This window comes from Erythranthe guttata, chromosome 4 (genome assembly GCF_056151865.1).
Source record: "Erythranthe guttata isolate IM_541 chromosome 4, IM_541, whole genome shotgun sequence".
Classification (NCBI taxonomy): domain Eukaryota; kingdom Viridiplantae; phylum Streptophyta; class Magnoliopsida; order Lamiales; family Phrymaceae; genus Erythranthe; species Erythranthe guttata.
In genome coordinates this window covers 14,807,021-14,825,317 of record NC_142536.1, presented here as the reverse complement: position 1 = coordinate 14,825,317, position 18,297 = coordinate 14,807,021, and the positions used below count along the sequence as shown (strand labels likewise).

Genomic DNA, 18,297 nt, shown 5'->3' with positions numbered 1-18,297 from the left:
TATCTAGTCTCGATTTCTGTGCCCAGATCGCGATCTGGGCTTCTTGGATCGCGATCTGGCAACCTTGAAAACTGTGAACCGCCTTCCCAGATCGCGATCCAGGAAGTGCGGATCGCGATCTGCCCCAATTTCTCGCTGCTACTGGAATTCGCCACCAGATCGCGATCCGGTGTTTCTGGATCGCGATCTGGCCTCTGCATCAACTTCAAACACTGTTTTCACCCATTTTTCGCCCGAATTTGACAATTATGCATTTCACAAAAGTTGTAGCCCTTGAAGTTAGCTATCTAAGGCCACTTGAATCAGCTCAATCGGAGGTCGTATGAGAAAGTTATGCTTGAAATACCAAACACTGCCACAATCCGCGAGAATGCACTTTTGCACGTGTTTGGTTTGGTTCTCGGCTTCGCTTCCAAAATCGTTTCGAATCTGCAAAAATAGCTTATCTTTACCTAAAATATAAATAAAACAAAAACAACATAATATATACAAATAAAGCCGAAAACTCGGACGAACGAAGACCAAAACTCGAAGAATTGATAAGTGAAAATCATGCAAAATGAACACTTATCACAAGGTTCGAGATGTTGTAGTTCGATTTGATCCTGCCCATATTAACAACTACTTCAATTTGCCCGACTTATCGCTGGAAGGCTACAACACGGTGAAAAAGAAAACCATTTTCGATGATTTGATCAGCACTTTGTGCCCGAGAGGGACATCCTGGGAAGGGAAGAAGAAAAGTTTCAATCGTTCAGAATTGTTTAAGGAAGCAAAGGCGTGGGCTTACTTCGTCTCGGCCCGCCTTATGCCCACATCGGCGGTGAGAACAGTCCTACCCCCCCGGTTGGTTCTTATCTATGCTATCATCATAGGGATCGACATCAATGTAGGGAATATAATTTACGAAGAGATGCGGAGGTGCATCAACGACCTTTCACTTAGTCCGATGTTCCCATCACTGATTACCGGACTTTGTAAATGGGCAGGAGTTCCGACCCGGGAGAACGACGAGACGATGAAACCTCAATTGCCTATCAAAGATGTTTTTTCGTACAAGGACGCTGTTGGGCCGGACGATCCAGGTATGGGAGGCGATGACGATAAGGGAGATGCCCAGAATACTCCAGCTCCACGGCGAGCTGCTCAACCGCGCCAAAAAGGAAAGCAACCAGTTCAAGAGATTGGCGACGGGGACCGAGAGTGGAAGGAGGCAGTCGAAACACACCTGACATTCATCGGGAAAATGTTGCGAGCACTTACCAGCAAAATGGGGTGCGACACCACAGATATCGCAGAACCTCTCCCTTTCCCACGACATGCTGCAGCTGTGGATAGGCCCGAGAGCTCTCGGGCGAGACGAGTCATAGAGAGCGACGACGAGGAGGACCTAAACAACTAAGGGACGTTGTGTATTCTTTCCCTTTTATTTATTATTCTGCTTTTGAGCATAGGGACTATGCTAAAATTTGAGTTTGGGGGGGGTGTATGTTGAACCTCTTTTTTTTTGTTTTGTGTTTATTTTGTTCGTTTTGGATAAGTCGTTGGATTGATATTTCGTTTACGATGTATCTTTGCTAGACTTTGTTTTTATTTTTTATTTTATTTATCTTATTTTGGTTTGGTCTTTTGCATGCTTATCATATAATTTAGTTTCGTTTATGTATTTCGATTTCCGTAATTGTGTTATGTTTGTCACATGCATTTCATTTAGGATCGAGTGTAATTTGCATTTCCGGGTTCTATTGAAGCAAAGCAATTAATGAATTAGTAGATGGGCTAGTTGATTTTAAAATTGAAATTATGGATAACCGGCTAATTATAAATGAACCTTCCGACTGCGTTTTTGCAACTTGTGTGGATAGCCTTTCGAATCCTTTCCTATTAAGCTTAAGCGCACTTTTCTGAGGGGTATAATAGTCTGAGGTTTGGGGGGCGAGTTAGAATTGAATTATGTGTTCACGATTTCCAGTTGTTGGCTAAAATTTCTATCAATGGTCTTTACGTTTTTTTTATTTTTATTTTTATGTTATTATGTTAAAAAAAAAACAAAAAAAAAAAAAAGAAGAAAAAAGAGAAAAATAATAATTTGTGGTATCGTTGTGATTCACGCTCTGATTTCCCCGCTTTTCTGACTCGAGCTTAACCCGTAGGGTGCACCTCGTCGCCTAAGTCTCTCGAGCTGTCGAGCTTGGGGGTTTCTTGGACTAAAGTTCGATACATGGGTCAGGGAGATAACACAGTGGTGTCGAGCTTTGCACGAGTCACAATTATGCCCGTTTCAAAAAAAAATGAAAAAAGAAAAAAAATTGTGATGAAAATCACCAAAAATTTTGTTGTTGTCATTTCTTAATGAATAAATAGACCTACTTATGCCCAACTCGAGTTTTTGAATTTCAGAATCAAAACTTGCTTTTCACCCACACTTCTACTCAAAACCCTCGATAATTGTGTTTATTGTTTAATTACGGATTCTTGAGTCTATCTTTCATTTTGGTGTAGAAACAACTAATTGCGTCGGTAGGAAAGTCGAATACCTTAAGCCGTATGTCATTCTAAAATTTTAAGTTATCTAGCTCGTTTTATCTTTCGAATTAATTGCAATGCTTTGACCAATCCGGCAACTTTGTGGGTGTGTTGTCTGAAAACCCTCACGAGACACAACTCGTCCTTTGGGGGTACCCAGGGGTTCAATGGCTTGTTGCATACGCTAAATGCAATCGTGTTTCCCTACGTTAGTGGCCTAGTTTTAGTTTGGTTTTTTTTATTTTCTTTTTGTTGTAGTTTCGTTTTGATTTACTCGGGACGAGTAAAGATCTAAGTTTGAGGGTGTGATAAGTGTTCGTTTTGCACGATTTTTGCTTATCGAATCTTCGAGTTTTGGTCTTCATTCGTCCGAGTTTCGGCGTTATTTGTATATATTATTGCGTTTCTTGTTTTATTTCTATTTTTAGGTTTTGTTAGATTTTGTTTCCAATTCGAAACGATTTTGAAAGCGAAGCCGAGAATCAAGTCAAACAAGAGCAAAAATTGCAATCAAGTGGATGGTGGCAACCTTCAGTATTTTACGCATAACTTCTTCATACGACCTCCGATTGAGCTGATTCAAGTGTATTTACAAAGCCAACTGCAAGGGCTACAACTTTTGTGAAATGCAAAATTGTCAGATTCGGGCTACAAAAGGGTCAAACCAGAGTTTGAAGTTATTGCAGTGACCATATCGCGATATTACCTCCCATATCGCGATATGGGAGAAAACGAAACAAAGAGCTTGCATTTTTGCCATATCGCGCGATATGCCATTCCATATCGCGATATGGGGAGAAACGAAACAGAGAGCTTGCATTTTTGCCATATCGCGCGATATGCCATTTCATATCGCGATATGGGGAGAAACGAAACAGAGAGCTTGCAATTTTACCATATCGCCCGATATGACTACGCATATCGCGATATGGGCCTCGGGATGTGTAAAAAATATCTAAAAAGGCAAAGCTTCCTCAAGAAGCTTTGCCTTACTATAAATAGAAGTCAGCCCTCATTCTTCTGGGGACTTCTTCGACTTTCTTCGGTCCTCGACAGTTCTTCGCGGGAATCTTCAACGAGGATTTCGACTTGGGTTTTTCTTACGATATTTCTTTACGTTTTGTTCTTCATTTCTTGTGTTCATTCTTTTGACTCTATGTTTGTTATGAACTAAGAACATTTTCTTCTAGGGCAATGAAGCCTTGTATATATTGATTTCGATCGTCATTTCTGTTATCTTTTTGTCGTGTTTTGATTTCGTTTATGTTTTCCTGTATTAAATGCTTCTGATTGCGTTGATCAGCTCTCAGATTGATATTAAATAGGAATGAACTCGAGAGAGGATTTCTTGTTTGAAGTTAGGAAAACATAGCTCGGGGTGTGGAAACGGAGACATGATGCACTTCGGGTAGCCCTTAAGGACTTGACCTAAATGCTCTCTTAATAGCAGGTTCTGAACGGAGACGTCGGACCTGTGGGTAGACTCTAACTACACTGGAGACGGGGGTTAGAGTACTTTAGCGTCTGGGTTAACGAATAGGAATGTGACGTTAGATAACGGATTTGTAGATCGTTGTTGATTATACATAGGTGGATTTGGCCCTAGAAGTCCCCTTTAAATCAAAGTCCCCCCCCCCCCCCCCCCCCCCCCCCCCCGCGTTGAGTTATCGTTATTTTATTTACGTACATCCTATATTTGCATGTTTACGATCTTGCATGCTTTCAAATTAGGGTTTCTCACAATTCCAAATATTTACGATCGGCTAGATAATATAACGATAATATAATTACACTACTCAGCATGTGAATCTACAAGGTCCCTGTGGATCGATATCCGGAACCACTGTTCTGCAAAATGCGATACCGTATCCTTGCGGTAATTTATACGTGAGGAAAACGCGTATCACCTATGCAACTCGGAATTATTGAACAACATATTTCTTAACGAGCCTCTAAAATGAAGTTTAGAGACGTTAAACGAGCCTCCAAAATGAAATTCAGAGACCAATTTTGCTTACACAAGAAAATACAAAACACATCTTATAAACCTCACAACGACAAATTTCATTTCTCGACCTCAAACGAAAAAAAAAAAGAAAAGAAAAGAAAAATAATAAGCCCCAAGTTTGTTACGAGAAGGTGGAGTAACTCAATGTTGAAACTAGAAATACGCATTGGCTTGAAAATTATTTCCCGTAAAGCTCGTTGCTAATTGTTCCACCTTCTTCTTGAAACTCTCTAATTGTTCCTTCGTCTTGAAATCAACTTGAACTCGAAGTTCGTCGTTACCATTGTTCTCTTGTTCCACCGCTATTTTCATAGCAGAAATGGCGGCGGACTCAGTGCACCTATTTAATTCGACAAGTTCAAGCGTTGGTATTTCTCCGATATCTAAAGGGATCTCTTCTGATGATGCTAAAATATAGCTCACCTAGGGTAGTGTAAAAAACGAGCTGGGAGAGCAAAGCAGATCAGTAGCTTGACAACTTGATGATCCTGAGGTACCTGCGAAATGAACACACGTGAACTACGCCGGGGGTTGATCCGGCGGAAACCCCTCCGACGCTCAAGTCAGACGTGCTGATCATAGAAATAGTCCAGAGAATACGTATTATAGTATTGCTCAGTTAATAGGACGTACCTTAATAAAATGAGTAAAACCTCTATTTATATGTCGTTTATTGGGTTGGGTTTGCTTTGTTGGGCCCAAGCCTTACTTGAAGGTGTTTGGGCCTCGGTGATTTTAGTCTTCGATATTGGGTTCGTAGCTCAGTAAGTAAAGAAATTGTAGGCCCATTGGGTCGGCCCAATTAGGCATATCATTAAGCCCCCCACTCTCGAGTCGATGTGGGGGCCATGTTGTGATGGGTCTCAAATCGTGTCGAGAGTAAAAATTGTAGAAGTCGATTGTTGGCGTATGGCCTAAGGGTATGCGAAAACGCGTTGGAGCGTGTGTCGGAGGGGCGTGAATGCGCGTTGGCGCATAGCGCGACAAGGTTGTCGCGATGTAAGTTAATTGAGTCGTCGGTTTTGTCCCGCGACGATGTAGTAGCGAATTATCTCCTCGTGGGAGTTGTCTTGTCGCGGGTAATAGTGTTGATCGAGTTATCTCCTCGTGGGAGTTGTCTCGCGATTATGTAGTAGCACGGATCAAGTAATCTCCTCGTGGGAGTTTTCTCTGGGGTAATCGAGTTGATCGAGTTACGTCCTCGTGGAAGTTGTCTCACGATAATGTAGTAGCACGGAGCTAGTATTCTCCTCGTGGGAGTTGTTATTTTTCGACATTGTCGATGTTTTGACGCGTTGCTTATATGTGTTTACATATAGCCTTGTGCGTGATGTACTTGAAGAGGGGATCAAACTCTCAAGGTTTTTTATGGGGATCGTGCCCCTTGTTAGACCTCGTGGGTTGTAAGTGTGTTTGGACCGTGGCCACGTTTTAATGAATGACCCATCGAAAACAAGTAGATAAATTTGAGTAATCAAGCTGGCCAGGCTATATAGATTCTCATAATATCTCTAAGTGCTTCTAGGGTTGTAATCGTACTAACTTGAGCTTGCGATTATATAGTGAATTTCGGGCGAGTTGTCTTCTCATGGGAGTTGTCTCGCGGTGAGTAATATTATCGAGCGAGGTGGTTGCACGTGAGAGTTGTCTTGCAACGAATTTGTAGTGTCGAGCGAGTTGGCTCCTCGTGGGAGTTATCTCGCTGCGGGTTGTATAACTGCGCGAGTTGGCTCCTCGTGGGAGTTGTCTCGCAAGGGAGTTGTAGGAGCATCGGATGGCGCGCGACTGAGGAGCGAGCGGATTGAGGTCGCTCTGAGCGAATTGTCTCCCCGTGGGAGTTATCTCGAAACGGGTTGTATGGCCGAGCGAGTTGTCTCCTTGTGGCAGTTGTCTCGTTGCGGGTTGCAGTACCGAGCGAGTTGGCTCCTCGTGGGAGTTGTCTCGCTGCGAATTGTGGGACGGGCGAGTGGTCTCCTCGTGGGAGTTATCTCGCTATGGTTATAAGACCCGAGGGAGTTGGCTCCTCGTGGGAGTTACCTCGCAACGGGTTGTTATCTCGCTATGGTTTCGTAGACTCGAGGGAATTGGCTCCTCGTGGGAGTTATCTCGCTGCGGGTGGTAGTACTGAGCGAGTTGGCTCCTCTTGGGAGTTGTCTCGCAAGCCCCCCACTCTCGAGACGATGTGGGAGCCACGTCGAAAAGGGTACCGGATCGTGTTGAGAGTAGATCGGTGTTGTAGTGTTTCTTTATTCGTTGGCATGGCGTGGAGAAATAAATTTTTTATTTATTTTCCATTTGATAGCGAACGCAATTTGGTAGGTGCGTTAAAGAACTCGCGCAATTTGGTGGAGCGCGTTGAAATTCTCTCGCGATTTGGTGAAGCGAGGTGAAATCTACGCGCAATTTGGTGGAGAGTAGCAAAAGTTGTGCCCAATTAGGTGAGAGCGCGCGCTCCAAAGTGGCCTTGGGGGGCGCGCGCGCGTGCATGGGAAGGCGCGCGCGTCTGGCGCGTGTACGCCACGCGCGCGTGCTGTGCATGCGCGCCTCCTTTCCTCTTTTTTTTTTTTCTTCTTATTTTTTCTTCTATCTTTTTTCTTCTTCTTTTTTCTTCTCCTCTTTTTTCATTTTCTTCTTTTTTCATCTTCTTTTTTCTTCTATTTCTTCATCTTCTTCTCTTTTTTTTTTTTTGGTGGTTGATATTCACCCCCTTGGGGATGTTCTATTTTTTGAGTAGGAAGATTATCCTCGTCTCTTGCGATGTGATGTGAACCCCCTTGAGGATGTTATATTTTTTTTTTTAGTAGGGAGATTATCCTCGTTCCTTGAGATGGGATGGGCACCCCCTTGGGGATGTTCTATTTTTTGAGTAAGAAGATTATCCTCGTTCCTTGAGATGAGATGTGCGCCCCCTTGGGGATGTTCTATTTTTTGAGTAGGGAGATTATCCTCGTTCCTTGAGATGGGATGTGCACCCCCTTGGGGATGTTCTACTTTTTGAGTAGGGAGATTATACTCGTCTCTTGAGATGTGATGTGAACCCACTTGGGGTTGAAAGGTAAGGGTGATGCCCAACCTTAGGATGGGGATAACTGCCCACTGTAGGATGAGGCGCTCGAGACCTATGGTCTGAGGTGGATGTGCACGGTTGTGCCATTGGTTCGCGCGTGCGCGTCAGACCATTTTTTCTGTTTTTTGAAGTAGGGACGTGAAACACTTGATGAGATGTGAAACCCCTTGGGGTTGAAAGGTAAGTGGATGTACCACCCTTGAGATGAGATACCCAACTTTAGGATGGGATAGCCCCCCATTTAGGATGAAGGGATCACGAACCACTGGGGTGAGATGCCCAACCTTGGCGATATATGGTGCCACCGATTCAGTGGCAGCACGAGTTGAATCTTCCGTGATCATACGCTGAAGGTCTTTTTCGGTTATCTGAACCGTTCGAGAAGTAAGTAGAAATTGATCATGTTGAGGACCCAGTGGGGCCTCACGAGGAGGAGCGTTAGCTCCTGCTATGACGATGTATGGTGCCACTGCTTCAGTGGTAGCACAAGTTGAAGCTTCCGCGATTATACGCTGAAATTGATGTAGAGAGGTGAGGGGATACCCAGCCTTTGGGGATGGGATGTCCAACCCTTGGGGTGTGTTAGTCCCCCAGCTCAGGAGGAGTTACGTGATGCGGGGATGGTACGCGTGGCGTGGGAGCACAGGGCGATGATGCGCGAGGGATAGGCGCGCGGCGCTAGCGCACGTCGGCGAAGGCGATCGGCGAGGGCGCGCGGCGCTAGAACGCGTCGGCGAGGGCGTGCGGCGCTAGCGCGCGTCGGCGAGGGCGCACGGCGCTAGCGCCCGCTAAAGGCGCAAGGCTAGGGGGCGCGCTGCGCGGTGTTGGGGCGCAAGGCCGGCGGGCGCGCGCGGCGGCAAGGGCGTGCGCGGCATTGCAGCGCAAGGCCTGGGGGTCGGAGGTCGCGTTTGCGCGTGGTAGCCTCGAACGAGTTGTCTCGTCGCGAGGTGGTAGGGCCGAGCATTTTGAGACATGTTTCACCACAATTTAGTTGAAGCGCGAGAGTTGTCACACGGGTAAGTAGTAACTGGGGAGTTGTATCGCCCAGATGTTATATCGACTCGAGAGTTGTCTTGAGGCTAAATATTATTGTCGGGGAAGTTGTCCCGCTGCGACGTGGTAACGACTCAAGAGCTGTCTCGAGGCTAAGTGTAGGCGTCGGGGGAGTTGTCCCGCTGTGACGTAGTAGCGACTCGAGAGTTTTCTCGTGGCTATAAGACATCTCATGTACTTGAAGTAGGACATCCGATGTAGTTGAAGTAGGACATCTGATGTACTTGAAGTATGATATCAGATGTAGTTGAAGTAGGACATCTGTCGTACTTGAAGTATGACATCAGATGTAGTTGAAGTAGGACATCTGATGTGCCTGAGGTAGGACATCAGATGTAGTTGAAGTAGGACATGTGATGTACCTGAGGTAGGACATCAGATGTAGTTGAAGTAGGACATCTGATGTACTCGAAGTATGACATCAGATGTAGTTGACATCTGATGTACCTGAGGTATGACAGCAGATGTAGCTGAAGTAGGACATCTGATGTACCTTAGGTATGCCATCAGATGTGGTTGAAGTAGGACATCTGATGTACTCGAAGTATGACATCAGATGTAGTTGACATCTGATGTACCTGAGGTATGACAGCAAATGTAGCTGAAGTAGGACATCTGATGTACCTTAGGTATGACATCAGATGTAGTTGAAGTAGGACATCTGATGTACTCGAAGTATGACATCAGATGTAGTTGACATCTGATGTACCAGAGGTATGACATCAGATGTAGCTGAAGCATGACATCTGATGTACCTGAGGTATGACATCAGATGTAGTTGAAGTAGGACATCTGATGTACTCGAAGTATGACATCAGAAGTAGTTGACATCTGATGTACCTGAGGTATGATATCAGATGTAGCTGACATCTGATGTACCTGAGGTATGACATCAGATGTAGCTGAAGCATGACATCTGATGTACCTGAGGTATGACATCAGATGTAGCTGAAGTAGGACATCTGATGTACCTTAGGTATGACATCAGATGTAGTTGAAGTGGGACATCTGATGTACTCGAAGTATGACATCAGATGTAGTTGACATCTGATGTACCTGATGTATGACATCTAATGTAGCTGAAGCATGACATCTGAGGTACCTGAGGTATGACATCAGATGTAGTTGAAGTAGGACATCTGATGTACTCGAAGTATGACATCAGATGTAGTTGACATCTGATGTACCTGAAGTGTGACATCAGATGTAGTTGACATCTGATGTACCTGAGGTATGGCATCAGATGTAGCTGAAGCATGACATCTGATGTACCTGAGGTATGACATCAGATGTAGTTGAAGTAGGACATCTGATGTACCTTAGGTATGACATCAGATGTGGTTGAAGTAGGACATCTGATGTATCCGAAGTATGACATCAGATGTAGTTGACATCTGATGTACCTGAGGTATGACAGCAGATGTAGCTGAAGTAGGACATCTGATGTACCTTAGGTATGACATCAGATGTAGTTGAAGTAAGACATCTGATGTACTCGCAGTATGACATCAGATGTAGTTGACATCTGATGTACCTGAGGTATGACAGCAGATGTAGCTGAAGTAGGACATCTGATGTACCTTAGGTATGACATCAGATGTAGTTGAAGTAGGACATCTGATGTATTCGAAGTATGACATCAGATGTAGTTGACATCTGAATGGCCTAGTCGATCATATGTCGAATATCCTCTTTGGTTATCTGAACCATGTGAGGTGGAGCTGGTTGATGAGGGTCTTGCTGAAGGTTTCGAAGTGGATCTGGGGCGCGACCTCAAGTGTCATCTTGAAGATAGCCTCGAGGATCATCACGAGGGGGTCTAGAAGGGGATCTCGGTCACGACGTCAGGCGACGTCCTGAGACATGTCAAACCTGAACCTGCACGTGGCAAGTTGGTTGTTGTTATGAGGTTGTGCTATGGGTGGAGCCACAGGAGGAGCGTTGGTTTCCGTTGTGGCGATGTGTTGTGCTACTGCTTCAGTAGCAACGCGGGAAGAATCTTCCGTAATCATAAGTTGAAGGGCCTCCTCGGTTATCTGAACCGTTAGAGGAGCAAGTAGAAGTTGATGACCCATGGCGAATGAAATGTTTTGGGGGCACTGTGAACCCCCAGGGAGTCGATAACCCTTGGCGAACAAAATATTTTAGGGGCAGACGTAAGCCCCCAGGGAGTCGATAACCCTTGGCGAGCGAAATGTTTTGGGGGCACTGTATACCCCCAGGGAGTTGATAACCCTTGGCGAGCGAAATATTTTGGGGGCAGATGTAAGCCCCTAGGGAGTCGATGGCGGTGGTGCCATAGGTGGCTCCACATGTGGAGCAGGTGCTGGTATCGCGTTGGGAGCATTTGCTCCCATCGTGGCGATATATTGGGTCTCGGCCTCTGTGGCAGCGCGAGTTGAAGCTTCTGCTATCATGCGTTGAAGCGCATCCTCGGTTATTTGAACCATTCGAGGAGCAGGGAGTGGTGGATCGGCGAGTGGTGGGTCCCGAGGGGGGATCACCTGAACCTCGCGAGGCGGATCCATGGGATGGGGAGGAGGTGGCAAGCCAGAGCCTCCACGAGGTGGGAGGTCGTTAGCTGTGTCATTTTCTCTCCGAGCAGACGCCTCAGGAGGATCTTGTTGGCTACGTGATCTGGTTTGCATCGTTCCCACAGACGGCGCCAAAATGATGATGCTAAAATATAGCTCACCTAGGGTAGTGTAAAAAACGAGCTGGGAGAGCAAAGCAGATCAGTAGCTTGACAACTTGATGATCCTGAGGTACCTGCGAAATGAACACACGTGAACTACGCCGGGGGTTGATCCGGCGGAAACCCCTCCGACGCTCAAGTCAGACGTGCTGATCATAGAAATAGTCCAGAGAATACGTATTATAGTATTGCTCAGTTAATAGGACGTACCTTAATAAAATGAGTAAAACCTCTATTTATATGTCGTTTATTGGGTTGGGTTTGCTTTGTTGGGCCCAAGCCTTACTTGAAGGTGTTTGGGCCTCGGTGATTTTAGTCTTCGATATTGGGTTCGTAGCTCAGTAAGTAAAGAAATTGTAGGCCCATTGGGTCGGCCCAATTAGGCATATCATCTTCCAATTTATCCATTCCCATGAGTTCAAGTTTCTCCAAAACCGGAAAATGTGAGCAGTCTGCATTCCAATAAACAATGTCAAAACAAAGTATTGACAAGAATTTCAGGCGAAGGAATTCCCCCTCGACAGGATTCCACACTTCTCCTTCCACCCAACACATACTCAGTTTCAAAACTTCAAGATACGGCAACGAACCAATCACCGACAAATCTTCCCAGCGAACATCGCAACCATCTAAACGCAATTTCTTGAGTGAACTCGGGAACGTGGGCTTCTGCAACAAATTGCGTAGACCGTAAGAAAAGAACGTAAGCGATTCAAGTTTACGCAAGCGGCTAATATTGTGGAGCGAATAGTCATTTGAGCTTTTCGAGTTGTTATCGTACTTAATGCGCAATTTTCTGACATTGACGACTCTCTTACAAGCCTCCTCGCTCCACACGAAGTTTGTTACATTCGCAAGTTTCTGCAGATTTTGCAAAATAAACTCATCCTGATTTTGATTCCGAGGAGGATCGGGAAGGTACAACATATAAATATCCACATGCATAAGTTGTCGCATCTCCCAAATTTGAGACGGTGCATCGATTTTCCTTGCAATAATTATTGTTTGCAAATTCCAGAGCACGCCTATCGACGTAGGAAGCTTGACAGAAGAAGAGGAGTTATTGAATTGGTTATAAGCAAGATACCGCATGTTAACTTGGTCAACAATATGCCGGTGTAAATACTTTTTCTTGGCTTTATTGTTGAAAGACATTACTCTCAACAATCTATTGTTGGACAATCGACCGTCTGTGCTCGTTACCAAAGTACGGGTAAGCGGTGCTAATTGCAAAGTATGACGACGGACCCCCTTTCTGTTACATACAATACGACGTTCACTTTCTACTCTTGCATTTTCTTCCATCATACACATAAACTTGTCTTTCTGAACTATCTTTAGACATAAGTCTCTCAAAAGATCATGGATCTTACAAAATTGATTTTTTCTATTCGATCCCAAATATTGTTTTAAAATGAGATTCCTGTCGATGAGATCATTTATGTAACCTCGTGCAATCTCTTCCAAGCTTTGTGATTCATTTGGTTTTATAAACCCTTCGGCTACCCAAAGTTTGATCAGTCCGGAGACATGAATATCATCGTCTTCTGGAAAAATTGCCATGTATAGAAAACATGGTTTAAGATAGACAGGCAAGTAGGTGTAACTCAAAGATAATATACTCGAGCAATTCTCGTCCTTTCCAGAGTTGAGAATCGAGGTTAAATCTTTTGCAATATTTTTCCAGTATTTATGCGTTCTGTTGGTTCTTCCAAGAAGCCCACCAATCACAGAAATCGAAAGGGGAAGTCCTTTGCATTTCTTAACAATCTCCTGTCCAATATCCTCTAGCTCAGAAGGGCAACCGACTTGACCAAATGCTTTTTCACAAAATAGTTTCCAACTTTTATCCTCATCTAGAAAAGTCAACTCGAAGCACGCATAGTCGAAGTGAGTAGCCACATTCGATATCCTTGTAGTCACAACAATTCGACTTCCATTGTTGTTGTCTGGAAAGAAACGACTTACCTCCTCCCAAGCTTCAATACTCCAAATATCATCGATTACAATCAGATATCTCCGACCCCATAGTATTTTGTGCAACTTTTGTCCTAATAATTGCTCGTCAATTTCACCATTGATTTCACTACTTATTAGCCTTGAATGAAGTTGAACAAAAAGTTCTCTCACATTATACTTTTGAGATACAGTGACCCAAGTACGAATATCAAAATGGTGGAGAATAAGTGAATGTTCGTAAGCATTTTGGGCCAGAGTAGTCTTACCAATGCCGCCCATGCCCGCAATAGGAATGACTTGCCGGTTAGATTGTTGCCCGGTGAGCTTGTCCAAAAGTCGAATCAACTGTTCGTCAAATCCGACCATAGTATTCTTCCCCGGTGGTGTCGATGTAGTAGTCACCATCGAACACGTGGGCTGCTGCATATAACGATCGTCTTTGGATCCAATCTCATCTTTGAACTCCATAACCTTTTTTTCGATGGAATCCATTTCTTCGATTACCGTTTGGAGATCGAGCAACGAAACCGAACCACCGGGAATTTGGTGCAATGGATCAGATTGATCAGTAGTTACAGGTTCCTTGAGGCAACAGAGTAGTGGCACCGAATTCCTTTTGGAATCTTTTGTTGCGTGAATTTGGTCGACGACGTAAGATTCGATAACATCTTCAGCCGCATAGGCTGCAGCTGCAATTTGGCTCTCCAAAATTTCGAATTGTTTGATTGTAATAATAACTCCATGGGAATAATCGGCCTCTATGAATTCTAGCAAGAAACGAACCTTCTCGCCGAGAGATTCCATCTGGTACTTGTCGAAAGAAATCGAAAAGAGAGGATGACTCTGGATATGATCCATGGTAGTCATAAGTGAAACTAGAGATGCATAAGCCGCCATTTATGATTCTGAAGCTTTTCAAATTTGGCCAAATAAATCTTTACTTCAATGCTACTACTGGATTTTGAATATTAAGGAATTGGAAAATAATTATGTGGGGGTGTTGTATATTCTAATCTAGAAATCCTAGTCAAATAATACCAACTACAGTATACAATATTTAACAGCAAATTAGAAGAATCATTCAGCAAATTAGACCAATAATTAATTAGTAGCAACTAACCACGACAACAAGAATTGACTCTTCCAACAGCTGTAATCACAGAATTGACATACAAGCCTAAAATAAATTCAGAATTGGAAAAAATAAACAAGGAAAAAGAATTGAGCTAATTCCATAGAACCTTCTATATAATTTCGAATTATTGAAAAAGTCCTCATATTAAAAAAATTAGCAAAGAACCCTTTATGTTATGGTTTAGAGAGAGAGCCTGCCCCTTTCTTCGAGATTGGTTGATGACTCCATGAAATGATTAAACTATCCTTAATAATTTTTTAATAATATTTGCATTTTAAATAAATGAAATGGAAACAGAAATATACTAAATATAAAAAACCAAAACAAAAAATAATAAATTATTAAACACATGACACACCCACCATCTTCTCCACCCAACAACCGCAACCCTCCACAGAACTCTGCCGCCGCACCAGCAGCACATCCGCCTCCCCACCCCAAACAAACTTCTTCATTTTGTAAACTAATTAAAACAAATTGTTTAAGATCCAGCCATAGTTTGTTGGAACGGAACGGTGCATTGTCGCGGACACTACCGTTCCAATTTCGTTGCAACGTCGCAGCCGAAACGGACATATTTTTATTAAATTGCTAAAAAGATATAATATATTTCAAATATGTTTTTAATAACAATATTACAATACAATAATATGCAAAATATTATTACAATTTCAAAAATAAATATTACAAAGAACATTATGAAAATATATATAAGCAATATTAATACCACGTAGAATGCCGAGCTAGAATTGTGTAAGCTATAATTGAAGAGTGAGGCCAAACATCCGTGTTTTAGGAACCTGTGTTTCAGGCAGTGTTCTAAAAATCGGCCGAGGCGGCCGATTAATCGGTCTCCGAGGTGGAGGCGGTCCCAAACCTTTACGATTTTAGTGTAAGGGTTTGAAAAATCGGTTTTTTGACATTGATGCGGTTTTAGGCGGTCTGAGGCGGTCTAAGACGGTCAAACTCGGTGGCAAAAATCGGTCAAAAATCAATTTTTTTTTTTTTTTTTTTTTTAATTCAAAATAAAAGTTGGGATTTTAATAAAAAAAAAATGAGTTTATGCTTTATTATGTTTATGTTAATTGTTATTGTTAAAGAACTAATGATGTATGCCATGAATGTTCAAGAATAAATGTAAATTCAAAAAAAATGCTTTTTTATTTATATTTTATAAGGATATTTATGTATTATGATCTTATTATTTTTAAACTTTTATTATAACTATGTTTAAATATCTTTTTATATATGTTTTGAGTATTTATAAGAGTAGTGCTATTTCCACCTCCAAATTATCTCAATTCACAACCGAAAATTATAAAATGTCATAAATACCCATCAAATTTGTAATACACCACCCTTCATTATATTCACTTAATCCTCATGTGTTCTAAGTTATTTCTATTTTATTTTATTAATTTTTTATTATTTTTTTTATATACTTTTTAAATTTTAATTTTTATTTGTTACGATGAAATATTTATTAACAAGATATTTAAACTTCCATATCAGATGATCAACATATTATGTAATTCTTTTTTAGGAAACGAAATTATGTTAAGCCAAACTGGCCAATTCTGGAGGAACTTCCATATAAGTAATCTTAATTTATTTCTCAAAAAACGTGAATTCCTGCTATTTTTGACCTTAGAAAATGTTTTTTCTGACGAAAGTATTATTCACTTAAGGTGGAGAGAGTGTGATTTCCGGTGAAAGATGTGCGATTTTTTTTATAAATATTTTAATTAATTTAGTGGTAGGTGGTTTATAAATTTGTAAAAAATATAAGTGAAATAAGAAGAAATGGGTAAAATTAAAAATATATTTAGTTTGGTGGTGAAATAAGATATTTCGAGGGTGAAAATAGCACGTCTCTTTATAAATAATATCTAGAAATATATTATATTAAATTTTAAAAATCGTTTTATTTCCGATTTATCACTGCTGCACTGATTAATCGTGAGTTGGTGTCTGACCGCCTCCGACCCAATTACCGCTTTTTACAACCTTGGTTTTAGGGGAACCTCTATTATTCTCCAACGTGGCCACCACCATCTTATTATTTCCTTTTCTTCTTCTCTTTTTTTTCCCCTTATTTTTTTTAATTTAAATTAGTCAAACTGTATTTTTTTTTATAATTATTTTCTCTTGTTCTGGCGCCGTTTCGGCCGTTCCGTGGCTCTGTCTCGCCCATTGCACCGTTTTCTCAACGTTCTCTTGAGTCACGGTGAAAAAACCGTTCGGATTACGGATTCCGGAACGGAGGGCACCGTTCCCGTTCCATCCCGACCGTTCCAACGCCGTTCCGGCGAACCATGGATCCAACAACCATCATCTTTTCATCACCATTGCAATAACACTCATGTTAGGGTTTTTACCGATTAAATGATTATCCATACATCTCGTTTTCTTGAGTCCCCCATTTGCCAAGTCTCGATTTTTTTTTTGAAAGAGAAACGATGAGCATTTATTAGGCATAACACGCTAGTTGGGAGGTACAGATGAACCCTCCAAACAAGCTAAGTCTGAAGCACTAGCAAGGAAGTGAGCAAGTTGATTACAATGACGTTTAACAAAAGAAAACGAGCAACTATTAAATGATTTGGCAGTAATTTTAATTTCCTCTATAAAAGCACCGTCAGACGTGAAGAATGATCTTCGTCTTGAAGGGCTCCGATGATATTCAAACAATCCCCTTCCATAATAACGGTTGGCCAAGCTCGATGAGATGCTTTTAGGATCGCTTTAGGGGCGGTGTAGGCTTCCCCTTCGACTGGACGAATCATACTCGATATCCTATCCACGCTCCACCACATCGTCTACCCCGGTCTCGATTTTTTACACCCTATCAAATTCCATCACCACCCTACAACCTTTCAAAAAGTGGGACACCCCAAGTGGATTGTGCTAAATTCAGAGAAAACACACAGAGTTGTTGGGAAATATGTTTCATATGGACCACCTCGCCTTTAGGTGTTTTCCTGTAAATAAATATAACTATAAAAGGGCCTAAGTCCCATTAAGCTACATGACCGGTCCAATGGACAACATAAAGACTATAGTAAGGGCCTGGCCAAAACATATACAATGTTCCGACTCAGACCACGAGGAGCCTTGTAAGTCGCACGAGGTGAGGTAGGCAAAGATCTCAGCTCGGGCCTTCGAAGGGACTCAAAGATTGTAGAAGTTTCAAGAAGGCCCAATACTTGGCGACAGAACCAAAAAGTACGGAGAAAACTCTAAAAGAAAAGTCTTGGCCTCCAAGGCAAGAAACCTCTATAAAAAAGAAGTCCTCCTAAAAATCTTCACACACAATAATACACACACGTACACATAAATAAACTTACGAAAAATCTTTAAGGTTGTCTCTAACTTGATCGTCGGAGCCTCTACGTCGGGAAAACCATTTCCTGGTGTTGCAGGTACCTCTTCCAGCCAAGCTTCCGGCGAGATCCAAGCTAGACCCCAACCCAGCAACTGACGTCACCCCCCTCGCGAGAAGAAGAATGTTAAAGATCTCATTTTAACAGAATATCGAGGAAGAAATTCAGCGAGGTGTTCCGATTCCTGATAATATGGATAATTTGTATAGATGCAGATGCTGGCTGAGCTGTTTATGGTCCAAATCTTCTGAAATGATCTCGCGAAGAAGATTTGTTTTTGGGCCGGAAAGGAAAGTTTGAATCTTGATGTTGAAGAGGACATTTCTTAAAGTATTAGGGACTGAATTAAAAATTTTGAAAACTTCATTTTAGGGGTGAATTTATAATTTTTGGAAATTTTAATTTAGAGGCTATTTGGGTCTTTTCAAGTCCCAAAACACACGCCCACTCGCCCACGTTGAGCTCTCAGGG

The 18,297-nt window shown here is 42.4% G+C and overlaps 1 protein-coding gene across 1 annotated transcript; it reads right to left on the bottom strand.

Moving 5' to 3' along the window:
* Positions 1-11,661: 11,661 nt before the first annotated feature.
* Positions 11,662-14,210, bottom strand: LOC105973285 (putative late blight resistance protein homolog R1C-3). Its single transcript, XM_088817543.1, has one exon. The coding sequence runs from the start codon at positions 14,203-14,205 to the stop codon at positions 11,662-11,664; it is 2,544 nt and encodes an 847-aa protein (XP_088673669.1). The 5' UTR covers positions 14,206-14,210.
* Positions 14,211-18,297: the final 4,087 nt, after the last annotated feature.

Bases quoted from the DNA above. Each gene is read 5' to 3' on its own strand.
- LOC105973285 (XM_088817543.1), bottom strand. From the start codon at position 14,205: ATGGCGGCTTATGCATCTCTAGTTTCACTTATGACTACCATGGATCAT.